The sequence below is a fragment of the Perna viridis genome, chromosome 4, assembly GCF_037379345.1.
Source record: "Perna viridis isolate PV_CMFRI_1.1 ecotype Kerala chromosome 4, ASM3737934v1, whole genome shotgun sequence".
NCBI lineage: Eukaryota > Metazoa > Mollusca > Bivalvia > Mytilida > Mytilidae > Perna > Perna viridis.
This window is the reverse complement of record NC_142448.1, coordinates 11,051,321-11,065,414: the sequence shown is the minus strand read 5'-3', so window position 1 is coordinate 11,065,414 and position 14,094 is coordinate 11,051,321. Positions and strand designations below refer to the sequence as shown.

Genomic DNA, 14,094 nt, shown 5'->3' with positions numbered 1-14,094 from the left:
AAAAGACATGAATCGCTATGGTATACAAAAAACCCAAACAAACAAACAAAAACAACCGCTTTGTTATGAGTTGTATTTTGGATGTGTTTTAGATCACATACGCATACATATTTTGCACTTGATGCTACCATAAAATAGTTTTAATCGCTTTTGTTTTACCACTGTATATCGTCCTTTTTTGTATATTAACGAAATAATGTATGTTTGCTTATAATTTCCTGTATAAGTATTTATTTTTTATAATGGTTAGATGATGGCGCATTTTGTTGCGCTTCACCATATCTGTTCCTTATTCTTTTGAGTTTCAAACAAAGCTTTGTGTTTGTATTTTTCTCACGATGCGATTCATTGTATCTAGAATTGTATCAATAAAGCCACAAAGCGATATAGTAACAACTTTCACAGGCACCCGACATACTAATGCACAATACTAAAAAAGGAATGCCGCTATCTTGTTTAGGAAGAAAGATAAACGATGACAAAACCTTGCAAAGCTAGTTTAGAAATAATTTCAGTTACCTTTGTTACACAAATTAGTAATTTACATAAAGAAATAAGCAATGTGATGCGACTTGAGACACGTTTTCTCTTTGGGTTAATGATAAAGAGATTAATTATGTTTTTATGTCATGTGCTTCTAAAGTGCTAGCATACATCTGACGGACCGCTGTAATCTTATTGACACAATAACTTTTTGAAAATCTGTCTAATACATAATAACGCTTTAGGGTATTTGTTATTTATTTTTACATGATAACTTAAAACATTAAATTGAAAATAACGAAACAAATGAACAATTCTTAATAAATATCAATGTGTTCTCAGAGCACAACAAAATTCCATTGATTCCCGAAAAAAAACTTATAGTCATTATCTATGTTTGTATAATATAATTAACCAATATCACACCAACTACTTCACAACAAACCAAAGTTTTAAGTTCTCTTTTCAGTGGTTATCATGAAGAGAGGTTATTGACTCCGAATGTTCTCTTGCTCTACGTCGAAGTTCTGCAACACTGGAGGTCCTTTGGTCTGATGGTATGATAGAAGCTCTCTGGTCTGTTTGGATTATAGAGCTCCTCTGATCAGGTTGAATGATAGAAGTAGAACAATCAGGTTTCTTTGTACAACATCCACAAAACGGTAAGCATGCTAAGGGAAATAAAACATTATATTTTAAAAGAGATTTGAAGAATAAAATATCGATCAGGGTGGTAAGAACAGTAAACTAAATACATTAAATTTCATCTTTGAAATAAAACTGTTTTTGAAAAATACAAAAGTTTGGTATGAACAACTTCAGCAATTATTTTTGATGTTATTTTGTGTTTGTGTACGATATTTTCAAAGATATAACCTTTAATTACTAGTAGCAAAAAATTATCGGTACAGTAAATGATATAATTTTTTCTTAACCAATGGTTTTGATTAAGGAAATATAATACTACTATTTAAACAAAAGGAACCAGATGAATCTGCCAATAAATAGAAGATGGATTTGAATAAATGTTACAATTAGTGTTCGAAAATATGACATCTTATGCTTTTACCTTTGAATGCTGGATGAGTCATTCCTGGGAGAAAATGTCTTGGAGCAAAATAATTCTCTAAATAGTTCTTGTACTGACTCCTAAAATGAATTAAATAAAATACTGCGTTTGATTTATGATTTAAACAGTAATACATTTTTTAAAAATAAATATGAATAAATTTCATATCTCATTTCACACAGAAAAGCAATCAATAATTAAAACAAATTAAATTTGTACTATCGCATGATAAAAAGTAGTGAATAATTCAAATTTTCTTAAATAGATGGCGGTTAATTGTTATAAAAAGAAAACGATTTTTTTCCAGAAATGCTTTGATTCCACAAAGCACATATCTACAAGCTATCACAAACGTCAAAAGAAGACCTCAGCACAGGAATGACTTTAGATATCTTTATAAATCTCTTAAATAAATACAAGTTCAATTAATAAAGTTCGTGTCATCCGTCGATTTCAAGCTATGATACATTGATTACGTTAATTTGTATTTCAAATTAATGAATTACACAATTTTTTTTCCAATCTTAATTTAACGAATTGTCTAGAAGCAATAAGAAACAGACAAAGCATGACTACAGATAAATGTAAAAACGATTATCATCTTCAAATCGTCATGAAGAATTCCTATTAAACTTATCCTTTGAATAAAATAAATTCTAGATACATGAAAAGATGCATAAGGAATTATAGGCGATTATATCTACTTGAGTACACTCAATTTGCATTTTTATTGCTACTTTTTACAAATTGCGTATAGCTTCTTTCTGGATCTGAGATGACACAACTTTTACGGAACAATATGAAAATAAATGAATCAAAGGTTTAAATGCCCGAGAGATCATCATTTAAGACAATTAAAAATTGAACACAGCATATTAAAAATGAATGACGAGGCTTTACACAGGGTAATTTCTTTTACAGTAATGTCCCTAAGAAGATTTAAATTTGATCAAAAAAAAAAAAACAGTCGAACACAGCACACAACGCCTATTATCCCGTAGACCAGTACGAAAATCTATAATCAAATGTGCAACCTGGACTGAATAAAGAAACCAAGATGATCAATGCACGTCAGTAGAGTATGCCTTTTGAGATAATTCAGAATGAACTTGGGAAATCGGTAATAAGTAAACAATGCTATGACACTTAAATTTGTCATAGAAATAATGGGACTTTTCTAAACATTACTCACCCTTCCATAAGAGGCAACATCGGCGGTCTTGGATTAGCATTGTTATTAAGGGCAATCAACGTCTGCATGAAGGATGTCTGTAAGAATGGTTGTTGTTTCTGAAGAAATATACTATCCTGTGATTGGTTAGCCATAGTCATTAAGAGAGACGATGACGGACAAAGATGTTGTGGTGTAAAGTTCATCCCTCTTATAGTTGATGTTTGAATTTGTGTATTAGGAGATTTGATTTCGATGTCTTTACTAGTGCTAGCAATGCTTGGAGATGGAATATCATTCGGAACACTTGGAAGAGTGTCTGTTGTTTTGTTACTGCTGATTTCCTGTTCATTTTCATCCGTTACATGGTCCGGTTTGTCAGAGTTTTGAGAGATATTTGAACAGTCTATAACTTCATTTTCACTCTCGTGATCACCATCCTCACCATTTGTCAGAGACAGAATTTCAGTCTGGGTTGGACCATCGTCGTTTTCTTCTTCTGACTGACACATGTCGACGCATATCTCAGAACTGGTGACCCTTTCAAGATCAATGTCACTCTGGTCATCTGGTACGGTATCTAGCATTGTTTCTCGCTGTCCTTCAGTTGTATTATCACCGTCTTCAGGTTTTGTCTGTTTAGCAGATCCAGTAAACCTTTCACTTTTTCTCCATTTAGCTCGTCGATTTTGAAACCATACCTTGAAATAAGTGAAAACAGTTGAAAATAAAATAAAATTTACCTTTGGTGGGTTTTCAACCTGGGTAAGGAGAAATGAGTTGCTTTAAAAAACGTATCTCTGATGATTGGCAAATGTTGAGGGACGGATTATGAATTCAACATTTAAAAAAATCGTTTCTATAATAAACATATAGCATTTAAACTTAATTTTATGTTTCTATTCTGAAGTATTTAAGGTATATGTACACATGTGTATTTATACTATCAGGAAGCTGACTATATCTTTATTTATTGATGTGTTGGCCGCAAATAATGACAACAAAGAAAAGGACAGTCTAAAGTCAACATCGAATTAGATTTTGCATATATCATAGATGCAAATAACAGTGACTCTATTTGGAATTCTAGCTGTGAAAAAATATAAATTTTTATTGTTTTAAATGCATTTCTTGAATAAAATATATAAAAGTTTCTGTTTTTTTTCTGACATTTTATCCAAAGCCAAAGTTTTGGTTCAATCAATCTAATTTCATTAAGATCTATCAATTGTTCCATTCAGTCACTGCATGTAGGATCTAACAATCCTCCATTCAACTTTCTGTTCTGGTGACCTTTCTGATCAGCCAATAAGAATTCAACTTTCTTGATTGTGGAAGCATTATTCAAAAGAAAAAAAACGAGGATTCTGAAAAGGTCATCTGAACAGATATTAGAATGGAGTGTTGTTAGAGAGTAATCAAGAGAACCAAGATTCTAGCGGAAATCAAATCCCCTAAAGTAAATGAGCAACTCGGACTCTACTAAAAACTGGAAGCATTGACCAGGTGCACCGGTAGGTTGAACTTACTCTGCTTTTCTAAAAACACACACCGAGTTTCTCATAAAAAGTCAATCCAAGATGGACGAAAGATGAAAGAAAAACTATGCCACGTTCAATAAGTAGGTTCTCATGGTGCAGATGAAAACATCGTAACGATTCACGAGTTCAAAATGACGACCATAAAACTTCTGTAGTGTTGATATGCCCCTCTACCTATCACCTATTATTATATAGACAATAATTATGAAATTCGCCGATATTAGTATTTAATTGTTTTATATCTCAAATGAAAATCGCGCATTCATTCAATTACGTAAAGGGTAACAACAAAGCCAATTTACCACAACGATGTAATAAAATTTGTTACGTGTTGCATTTTCGAGCTATCGGCCCTAAAATGCAAAGATGACCAAAAAAAAAATAATAATAAGATCTTACATGCAGTGACTGAATGGAACAATTGATAACTATCATTTTAATTCGATTGATTTTGGGTTATATGTTCGATCATTATGGGTATCAGTTTATTATTTTGGCAATAAAGAACGTCTTCTCATTAGAATTGGAATATTGTTAGATATTCATTAACTTGGCGTTGTAATTCTCGCTTTTGTTACTACACAACACCCAATGGAACTGTAAAATTGATACTCGAAAACATTGCATACTAAGGAAATCTGTGAGTTAACTTTCTGCACTCTCGGTAGTAAAGTATTTTTTTTACCACCGAAACCTTGCCACTTGTTTGTTTTAATTCATTTAAAGAAAACTAGTTTGTAAAGAAGCATCTGATGCCTAATTGAGCAGGTATAAGAATTGGAATTTGAAATATTATATATAAGAAGAAAGGTTGAAAACAAAGTTTCAATTTTGTTCACATACCTGAACCCTTGCCTCGGTAAGGTTGATTCTCATGGCCAGATCTTCTCTCGTAAACACATCTGGATAATGTGTTTGAGCAAATGCCTTTTCAAGTTCTTCAAGCTAAAATAGAAAAACAATTATTCTAGTAACTGTCCACAACACATCACAAAAACATATCATAACATGGAATTATTCCCATATTAAAATAAAATTAAAACAAAACAAAAACAATGTATTCATGTCCCAGTAAATGGAAGCAAATCAAACTTATGTAAAACACAATCAAGTAAGGTGATGTTAGTTCGATAATTTTAAATTCAAAACCAAATCTATGTTTCTCAACATAAAACGACAAATATGTGATATTTGTTCTCATCGAAGAACAGTGCAATTTTTTTTATTACATCAAGTTAAGTTTCTCAGCCTAATTTTTCACAGCCTAGACGACGTAGTTTGCTATCTTTACTATAAAAATAATACCTGTTGAAGTGTGAACGTTGTCCGGTTTCTTCTCTGCTTACGACGTGCAAAACTGTCATCTTGGAAGTCTGTATGCAGTCCATAACTGGAATCTGAAAAAATATAAAACGATCTAGTCTATGCACATGGCATGATAATTCAAAAACAAAAGTTGATGTAGCTACATTTATTAACTTTTTTTTTACTATTACCACTATTGAAAGAGTAATCAAGGGAACCAATGTTATAGCGGTAATCAAAAGAATGTAATCCGGGGACAAAGACCAGACTTGGAAAACAGATATACACAACAAAGAAGATAAAGCAAACAAAATCATACATACAAAGCAAAAAAAAGCAAATGAGCAACTCGGACTCCACTAAAAACTGGGAGCATGGACCAGGTGCACCGGTAGGGTAAGCGTCCTCTGTTTTTCTAGAAACACCCGCCGAGTTGGTCATAAAAATTCAAGTTCGCGGTAGACACACGAGGAAAGGAAAACTGTGACCTGTTGAATAAATCAGTTTTCATGGTGCAGATGGATACACCATAACGATCCACGAGTTCATGATGACGACCATAAAACTTCTGTAGTGATGACTTCAATCTTGTAGCAACATAACCCTGTTCCAGAAGCCTACTTATTAGAGTTCTAGCACGATACAAAAAGTCTGCGTAGTTTCGGCAAGCTCTGGCATAACGTATGAGTTGCGATATGAACACTCCATACGCAGGTGCTGAACGGATGTTGCCACAAATGAAAGGAAAGTTGACAATTTTGAATGAAAAATCATCACATTTGTCGTAAAGTTTGGTCAATGGTTTTCCTTTACCATCGATTTCTAAGTGTAGGTCAAGATATGAGGCTGACTTCACAGTGTCTGTAGTATCCTTTATCTCAAGTTCTTTGGGGTAGATGCGATCACCGAAGATAAAGACAAAAGCTGTTCAATGCCAAATCAAACATCAAAAGTATTTCGATTTTTATATTTTAAGAATATCTTTTTTTTAAATACAAGTAAAGCAAAAGCAAAGATCTGAGAAAAAACAAACAAATAAAAATTAAAATTAGATCTGCAGCTAAGCCATATATTAAATCGGAATAGTTGTAAATCAGATTGTTTCAAATAATGACAAAACAGCTCAAGCAATATTTCACACAGTGATTTTTGATATCCAGAGCCTTTGAGGAAGTATTGAATAGTTCAAAAGTTCCATTACATCTGTATTAAGAACGGAATGAGACAGGTAAGCGAATCGCGGTTAGTATATTAATAGTTAGCAGGTGCTTGCCGATCTCTTGCTTTTATATGACATTTTCACTGTCATCATTACATTAATTGCTTCTTACAAGGTCTAAATTTTCAAAGGTAATTTAATTGAACCGAAGGGAATTATTAGGTTTCTAACAACAGGGATACCTTAATAGTGTGTGCAAATATGATTAGAGACCTATCACATTTCTCCATTTGCACGCGCTTGCGTGCCAGAAGGAATTAGTTTGATCTCTTTGTCAACGCCAACGGGATGTAGCGTGAGAGATGCTTTAACGATTGGTCTTTGATTGAATAAAACAACGTGCTAAACGTCGTGTTTAGACCAGGATTCATTTAATAGATAAATTATATTAAGATAGCCAAGAAATATTAGCTTCTATGGAAGTTAACACAAGACAAAGTCTGTGATCGTAATGCTTTCCTTCACTAATAAAAGAATAAAAGGCTTTTTCGGAGTGAAGCCGGATGAAAAACAATAAAATAATTCTATCAATATCATATATTTATTAAACGTACAAACCTCGGTAATTTCATTGTCACATCAAGCGAAAAAGATGGGGATTTCTTAAATTTTATTTGTGTAATTGCAAGACAGCACGCTTTTAGAGTGTAGGACTCCAGTCCATCTTTACGGAATCAAAGGAAGCAGTATTGTTTTAAGGGGAAACATTATACTCTAATGAAAAGTAAACATTCTTTTACACGAAAGCCTAATAGATTAGAACCTTGTAAATTATTTCGATAGTCACCTAATTTATTGTTGAACAAAAACGAAAACAAACTAACTAACTAACAAATAATGAGCATGTGCGTTGCGTAGGTAAGTAAAACTTGCCACTTTTTCTAATAATATATAAAGAATTAAACATTCATAAAAATGTATACGAAACGCAATATTTTTTTTGTATTTGGATTCACTAACATATAAATAAAATATCGCGCAATAGTAGGAAGATGTTACATGCTAAATATATTAATACGAAAGGCGTGTATAATTCCTGAAGTAAATGTCTACAACCAACTTTCCATCCACCTGCACCATGCGAACCGTTTTGTTCAACGTGTCATAGTTTTCCTTTCCTCTTTTGTCTACCGCGGACTTGAATTTTTATGAGCAACTCGGCGGGTGTCAAGAAAATCAGAGGACGTTAATCCTACCTGTGCACCTAGTCAATGCTCCCTGTTTTTAGTGGAGTCCGAGTTTCCATATACTTTCGTTTCTTTTACGTATTATTTTAGTTAATTTATGTTCTCAGATGTGTGTTTGTCCTGTCTGGTCTTTTTCCCTGGATTGCATCCTTTTGATTTTTCGCTAGAGTCTTGGTTCCCTTGATCACTCTTTTGCAGTATCTTTTTCACAAAGAATAGGGTATTTAGAATATGTCAAGACCAATTACATGTATGGTTGGAGATTAGCCGTGGTAGTTATGTGATAACTCATAAAATGCTAAAGTTAAGAATTATTCATTAAAGCATTTAAGACAATGACTAATGATGAACGAACAAATGCCACCTAACAATACCGGAAAAAAATACCGAAGCGTCAATAATAGGACAATTCAGATACATAAAAATCCAAGTACATGGCCAAACCATAAACACAAGAAAACATACACAAAGTAGCGATCAGAATAAAATACAATAACTGGTACATATAAAAATTGAAGATAAGGAAAATAGGTAATCACGCAAAACTAAAGCACTATCAATGTGAACTACCACAGAAGAACTAGAGTGACATCTGGTGCCCAAGAAGGGTAAGCATGTCCTGCTCCTTCAGCAGCACCAGTCACACCGCAAGTTGCAAAAAATGTAGCTAACCCGACCAACTGTGTCAAGGTAGAATCATAAAGAAATCTTATTGATAACAATAAAGCATCTCCTTATTCGATTCACTCAATGGCGATATAATTAAAATTTAAGTTTCAGGGAAAAAACGATGCTAAGTCAATGAGTGGATTTTTTGTTAAAGACATCGACTATATATTTCTCTATCTTTTTTTTAAAGATTTTAAGAGTAATGAGTTTTTTTTTCACTAGATAACGTTGGTGATTATATTAAACAAGAATTTGACAGTCAATTGAGTTCTTCAAGCAAATGCTTTCATTAACGACGTATGCTATTACTTATGTATACTAATACCAGATGTTTATAAAATTGTAACACTTATTTAAGTTGCAGTAAGAATCAACCAGTTTGTGAAATATGTGATACACCTAAAAAAGGCTACACATTATCATTTTTGTTATCAAGTTGTTTTGTTGGTCTATATGATGTATTATCATTCATTCCAATCTGTCTACTCTTAGGAGATAATTCTCATTGAAAATTTAATAGTTTCTACAGTGTTTCAATGTCATTTACAGGGTTATCTCCCTTAATTAATTTTGAATCACATAGTACATTCTGTATAATTAATATCTCCTATGAACAGGGGTTATTTGAAAGCCACATGTTAATTTCCGTTTACTATAACATTTTAAACAAAATATAAAAAAAAAAATATGTAGGATTTCAAACCATGAATCACATTTTGCTTGGTTCATAGCTGGAGAGCTCCTTAAGACATAGCATTAACAATTTAGCCGCAAGGGTTTCAATTGAGCATAGTACCAAAAGGTAGGATGTTAAAAAGACCCTTGGTTATCGTTCTTCCGGGGTGAATCTCCCACAATCGATTTTTATGAAGGTGTAGTAGTAAATGCCAATCTGAAGGAGCGGTGAAAATATAAGATTACTGTACTAAGTAACCGTTTTTGTAAGACATCGAATCTGACCAAAATAAAATAATTGTAAGTTGTGACAAAATTACAATGATAATATTGAATTAAGTTTGAAATTCAAATTTCAAATTTCCACAGGTATCAATTGTCAAAGTAATCATAAAGAAAATATAATCTAATATTGCCATTTTCTACAATTTATCTCTAGAATCAGCTACCACTTCAAGGAAATAATTTGTGTTAGATCAGGAATCGTACTGCAATGACTTTTCATTATCATATACAATAACAATGTATAAACATTGTCATTTCCTGCAGTAAAAATGTTTACTTTACACATCAACATAATTAATACATTCTTCAAAGTTGAACAAAAAATCGAACAGATAAATAACAAACAAACAAATCAAAAAATAAACAAACAAATAAACAAAACAAAAACAAACAATTTAAGCGGTATCACGGAAGATACCCCTCACATTACCAGTAAACACTATTTCTATGACATGTTTGAACGATTACAACTAAATATCATGACTTCAACTGTAGCTAGAGGTTTTTCAATATTTTCATCACGTTTCCCTCAAAGTTCCAAAAATACAACTTTCACACAGTTCAACTGATTGATGATTGGCAGGAATAGTAGACATCATGTACATGATGTGTTATTTACAAAAAATAACATAACTTGAAAATTGATTATAATATGAAGAATTAAGACGATGTTAATAAACCACTGCGATTAAGTAATTGGTATGCTAATCTTCAAGTTTTAAATTCAGCATTTCAAGTCATATATATTGGAAAAAAAAATAAGGAAACACAAAAAGTGCTTTTCACCAACACATACATTTATGAATATTCCAAATACAGTCTTGTGAGATCGGACGACAGATTGACTCAAACGCAGACACACTGATTGACAGACAAAAAATATGCAATTTGAACTGTTCTCTTAAATATGTATGCGATAAATATAAACAGAATCATAATCAAAATGTAAGATAATGAAACAGTTACTCAACAAATCATTTTTCATAAATATATATTTGTAAATCTGAAGGTAAGTCATGATACTATCATATGACAGTCGCCTTGTGTTTGATATATCGTCTTTCCCCTTTAGCAGTTTTCATGAAGTATGCCAATGTGATCAATATCAGATTCATTGATCGATGTTTGATTAAAAAACACCCTCTGCTGTAAAGTAAGAAAGGTGTCTATTTAAATTATTTTGTTTGAAAATTAATAAAATGCGAGAAGTAATTCATTTTAAAGAAACCATTGACAAATTGGGAGTTTCGAGTTTTTAACAGAATTTGCCCTTGATTTTTTATATCAGCAGTGAAATGTATTATTATTTATTACAAAAAGTTGAAATATTATTATGCAAGTAATGTATAATCTTTAAAAGATACCCCTGATAAAATTATTTTATGATTTTATCATTAAGGTTTAAAATGATATTTTTTTTATTCACCTTGTACTCTTTGCCAAAATAAAGTTATATAAAGGGAAATGTGCCATATATACAGACAAGCAGCCTTAATCAAACATAAACATACTATTTAAAACAAATGAAATAATAAAATGTATCAACGAAAGCAACAGTAGAAAGGAAACATGGTCATGGATATTTTCTACTTTGCTTGCATAGCCAACCTTATGCCCATTAAAACGCTATTTTAACTTAGTGGGCAACAATACACCCTTTCGTGCTAATTTTCTGAGCAAGCTCAATTGGTACTTCTGAGAGGTATATGCTACACTTTCCGGTTAAAACTCTAACAGTTTTGTTACAGGAAAGTGTTTCACCTACCGCGCGGAAGTGCCAACTGAGCCTGCTCGGATAGGAAAATTAGTACGAAAGGGCCTGTTGAATATATGATTAATTATCATATAAATATATAGATAAGGTTAAACGTGTGAATGATCGGGTCAAACCTTTGGTCGCAATAACAAACAAGTTTCAAACAATCAATGATATATTTTTTTCAAGAAATATTGAATTTTTTGTTTGCCAAGAAGCTGAAATAAAGTGTGTGGGACACATCTCCACATTTTCTACAGTAACATACAAACTGCGGAACATACATATTTTTACATAACTAATCGCAAAAGAAACAGCTATTTCTAAAATTGTGTCTTATCTCTCTCAAAGTACATTGTAACACTGCTCCTGAATTATAAAATTATATAAGATTAAAAATGGGGAAGATAACTAAAATTATATAATTTCATCATCATTCAGTTCATTCACAAATTGTTTCATTTTGAGGAAAACAGTGAAGTTTGCAAGCAACTCCCGTTCTTTTAACATCACCATTTAGGTTAGCACGAAAAAGTATCCTTTACTAATACAATTAACGAACTAAAATACAAGTACAACTTGACCTTATGAGTTAGCTATAACAAATACATAAAAACTGGAATAGCTCTTTACGAAATTCCACAACTAAAATTAAAAATACGAAATAAATGATTTATTGTTTTTTCTTTTTTTAATTTTTATTATTGAGACAATTTTATCAAGGTCGTTTCGTTCTAATACTAAAAATTCAATGGCTTTTAATAAGCTTTTCATTATAATGAACTAACAGTAAACGCAAATTACAAAATTTTTAATATGATTTTAATATGATTCTGCTAAAAGTAAAAAGTGTCATATGTTAGTCTTGCTATTATTAAGTCATACCATATAAAATATTGCAATGTGATATCTTATAGTTCATAATGCTTGTAGTACTTTTGTCAAATCTTGTCTAAAATTTCGAAAGAGCAATGTCATAACTGGTCATCAACCATCATTTTTGTTCTGATGAACCATGGTGAAATTTGCTATCAAATAAATTTTCAATTACACAGTTAAGTTTTTGTTATCATAGTATTTACGTTTCAGAATACTTACATGGACTGTGGTGGTGCTGGTAGTGTGTAAGGTCCATGCCAAACTGTCGAGCAGCCGGATGAAAACTTGGTGGACAGTGGAAACAAAACATATTCTTTTGCAGTGATATGCTCTGAAAACTGATAAAATAAAGAATATTAGAGTAATATCGAACACTTTTTGGTACTTGAACTGCACTATGTTTTCCTGCATGTAAACAGGTGTCTTAAAGAACAAGAAAAATATGCATAAAGTAACATAATTTGATACGTGTAATTTTTGTTTTATGTTTGATAAATCAGAATTTAGAAAAATATAATGAAACACAGGAAATCGTTCAAGAACTATAACATATTAAGAGAGTAAATAAAATATTTCCTTAAAAAGATTTTGTAGAAAAGAAGAGTGTCCTTACCTCAAATTGCAATAACAGAAATGATATCTTCTTGTCAGCTAATACAATTTACTCAGCAATCTGTAAGCATCAGCGAGCCTTACTTCACTAAGTGTTTTATCATAATTGTAATATTCCCGATTCCGATTTGCAAACATTTCTAGTAATTCAGTTTATGGCATGTAATCTTCAATTAGGCATCAGAAAATTTCTAGTTGGCCATGCCCACCGAATGATTCTAATGGTTATCATTGGTGACATATCTAATGTTCTTGACAGAGTGGGTTTTATCGATAAAAAGACGGCTTCCTGCATCTCGCCATCTTACACGTGTTGTCTAATTAATAATTGTATTAGGAAGGAAGTAAGGTTGAATCGAAGCAAAAAATTTAATGATTTGTTTTGTTTTAGCTGTCAATAAATGTTGTATTACATTACCATCACATAAATCACTCAGAATTAGATAATCATATTAAATTCTTGTTTAACTCTGTACCCTTTAATGGAATATCAAATCCTGTTATTGAATTATAACAAAGAGGGAAAGACAAAGTTGGTTAGAATTTGAAGCCACCAGGAAGATCAGAGATAATATTAATGTCCTTGTCGGTCATACCGAGATATGCAGACTAGTAGACATAATTTAATTGAGAAACCAATGTTAGTCCCAAACCCACTTAAACAGTATGGAAGAAAGAGGAAAAAGAAGTTATTTCATTAAAAAGATCAATTTTAAAATATTCCCTAGCCATTTCTATATCTTGATGAAACAAACTTTCAGAAAAAGGTTAAAGTAATAAATAAGTTTGGAGGACACTAGAAATAAGTAAAATTATAATAGAGCAACCGGACATTCAATATTTATTGCTCAAGATTTTCATTTTGTTAATATGCAGTTTCATATATTTAAATATATGAATAAAAGACCATGATTGTCAGAAAAGAAAGAATTTACATGGATCATTTCCTGCTGACGTTCACCTTTTCTTTTCTTAAATTCAATAATGAAATATAATAAACATGATAATTATTATTGTTATCAATTTCACGCATGTTTCTTAATATGAATGGCCATATGGCATAAAAGGCCACAGGAAACGTACGATCACTATGAGTGTGGTCAAGGTTCAGGGGAGGTTTCATTCCCTAATTGATTTATCAGCGGTTGTAATGTAATAAAGACAAAATAATGCTGATCTTCACTTCCAGATAAATAAGTAAAACTCGTCCATGTCTTACAGCACACGGCACTTTAGACAGCCC

At 31.8% G+C, this 14,094-nt stretch overlaps 1 protein-coding gene across 1 annotated transcript; it reads right to left on the bottom strand.

Annotated features, from left to right (window-relative positions):
* Positions 1-744: 744 nt before the first annotated feature.
* LOC148618833 (uncharacterized) lies at positions 745-13,149 on the bottom strand. The gene is made up of 7 exons (XM_088576901.1): positions 12,853-13,149; positions 12,459-12,577; positions 5,570-5,661; positions 5,108-5,209; positions 2,745-3,424; positions 1,553-1,632; positions 745-1,154 (listed from the first exon to the last, which is right to left on the bottom strand). The coding sequence occupies exons 2-7, from the start codon at positions 12,547-12,549 to the stop codon at positions 949-951; spliced, it is 1,251 nt and encodes a 416-aa protein (XP_088433027.1). The 5' UTR covers positions 12,550-12,577; positions 12,853-13,149; the 3' UTR covers positions 745-948.
* Positions 13,150-14,094: the final 945 nt, after the last annotated feature.

Bases quoted from the DNA above. Each gene is read 5' to 3' on its own strand.
- LOC148618833 (XM_088576901.1), bottom strand. From the start codon at position 12,549: ATGTTTTGTTTCCACTGTCCACCAAGTTTTCATCCGGCTGCTCGACAG. The intron at 5,210-5,569 runs GTATTATTTTTA...TTTCTATTTTAG, and splicing joins CAACGTTCACACTTCAACAG to CTTGAAGAACTTGAAAAGGC. The intron at 1,155-1,552 runs GTAAAAGCATAA...TATTTCCCTTAG, and splicing joins GACTCATCCAGCATTCAAAG to CATGCTTACCGTTTTGTGGA.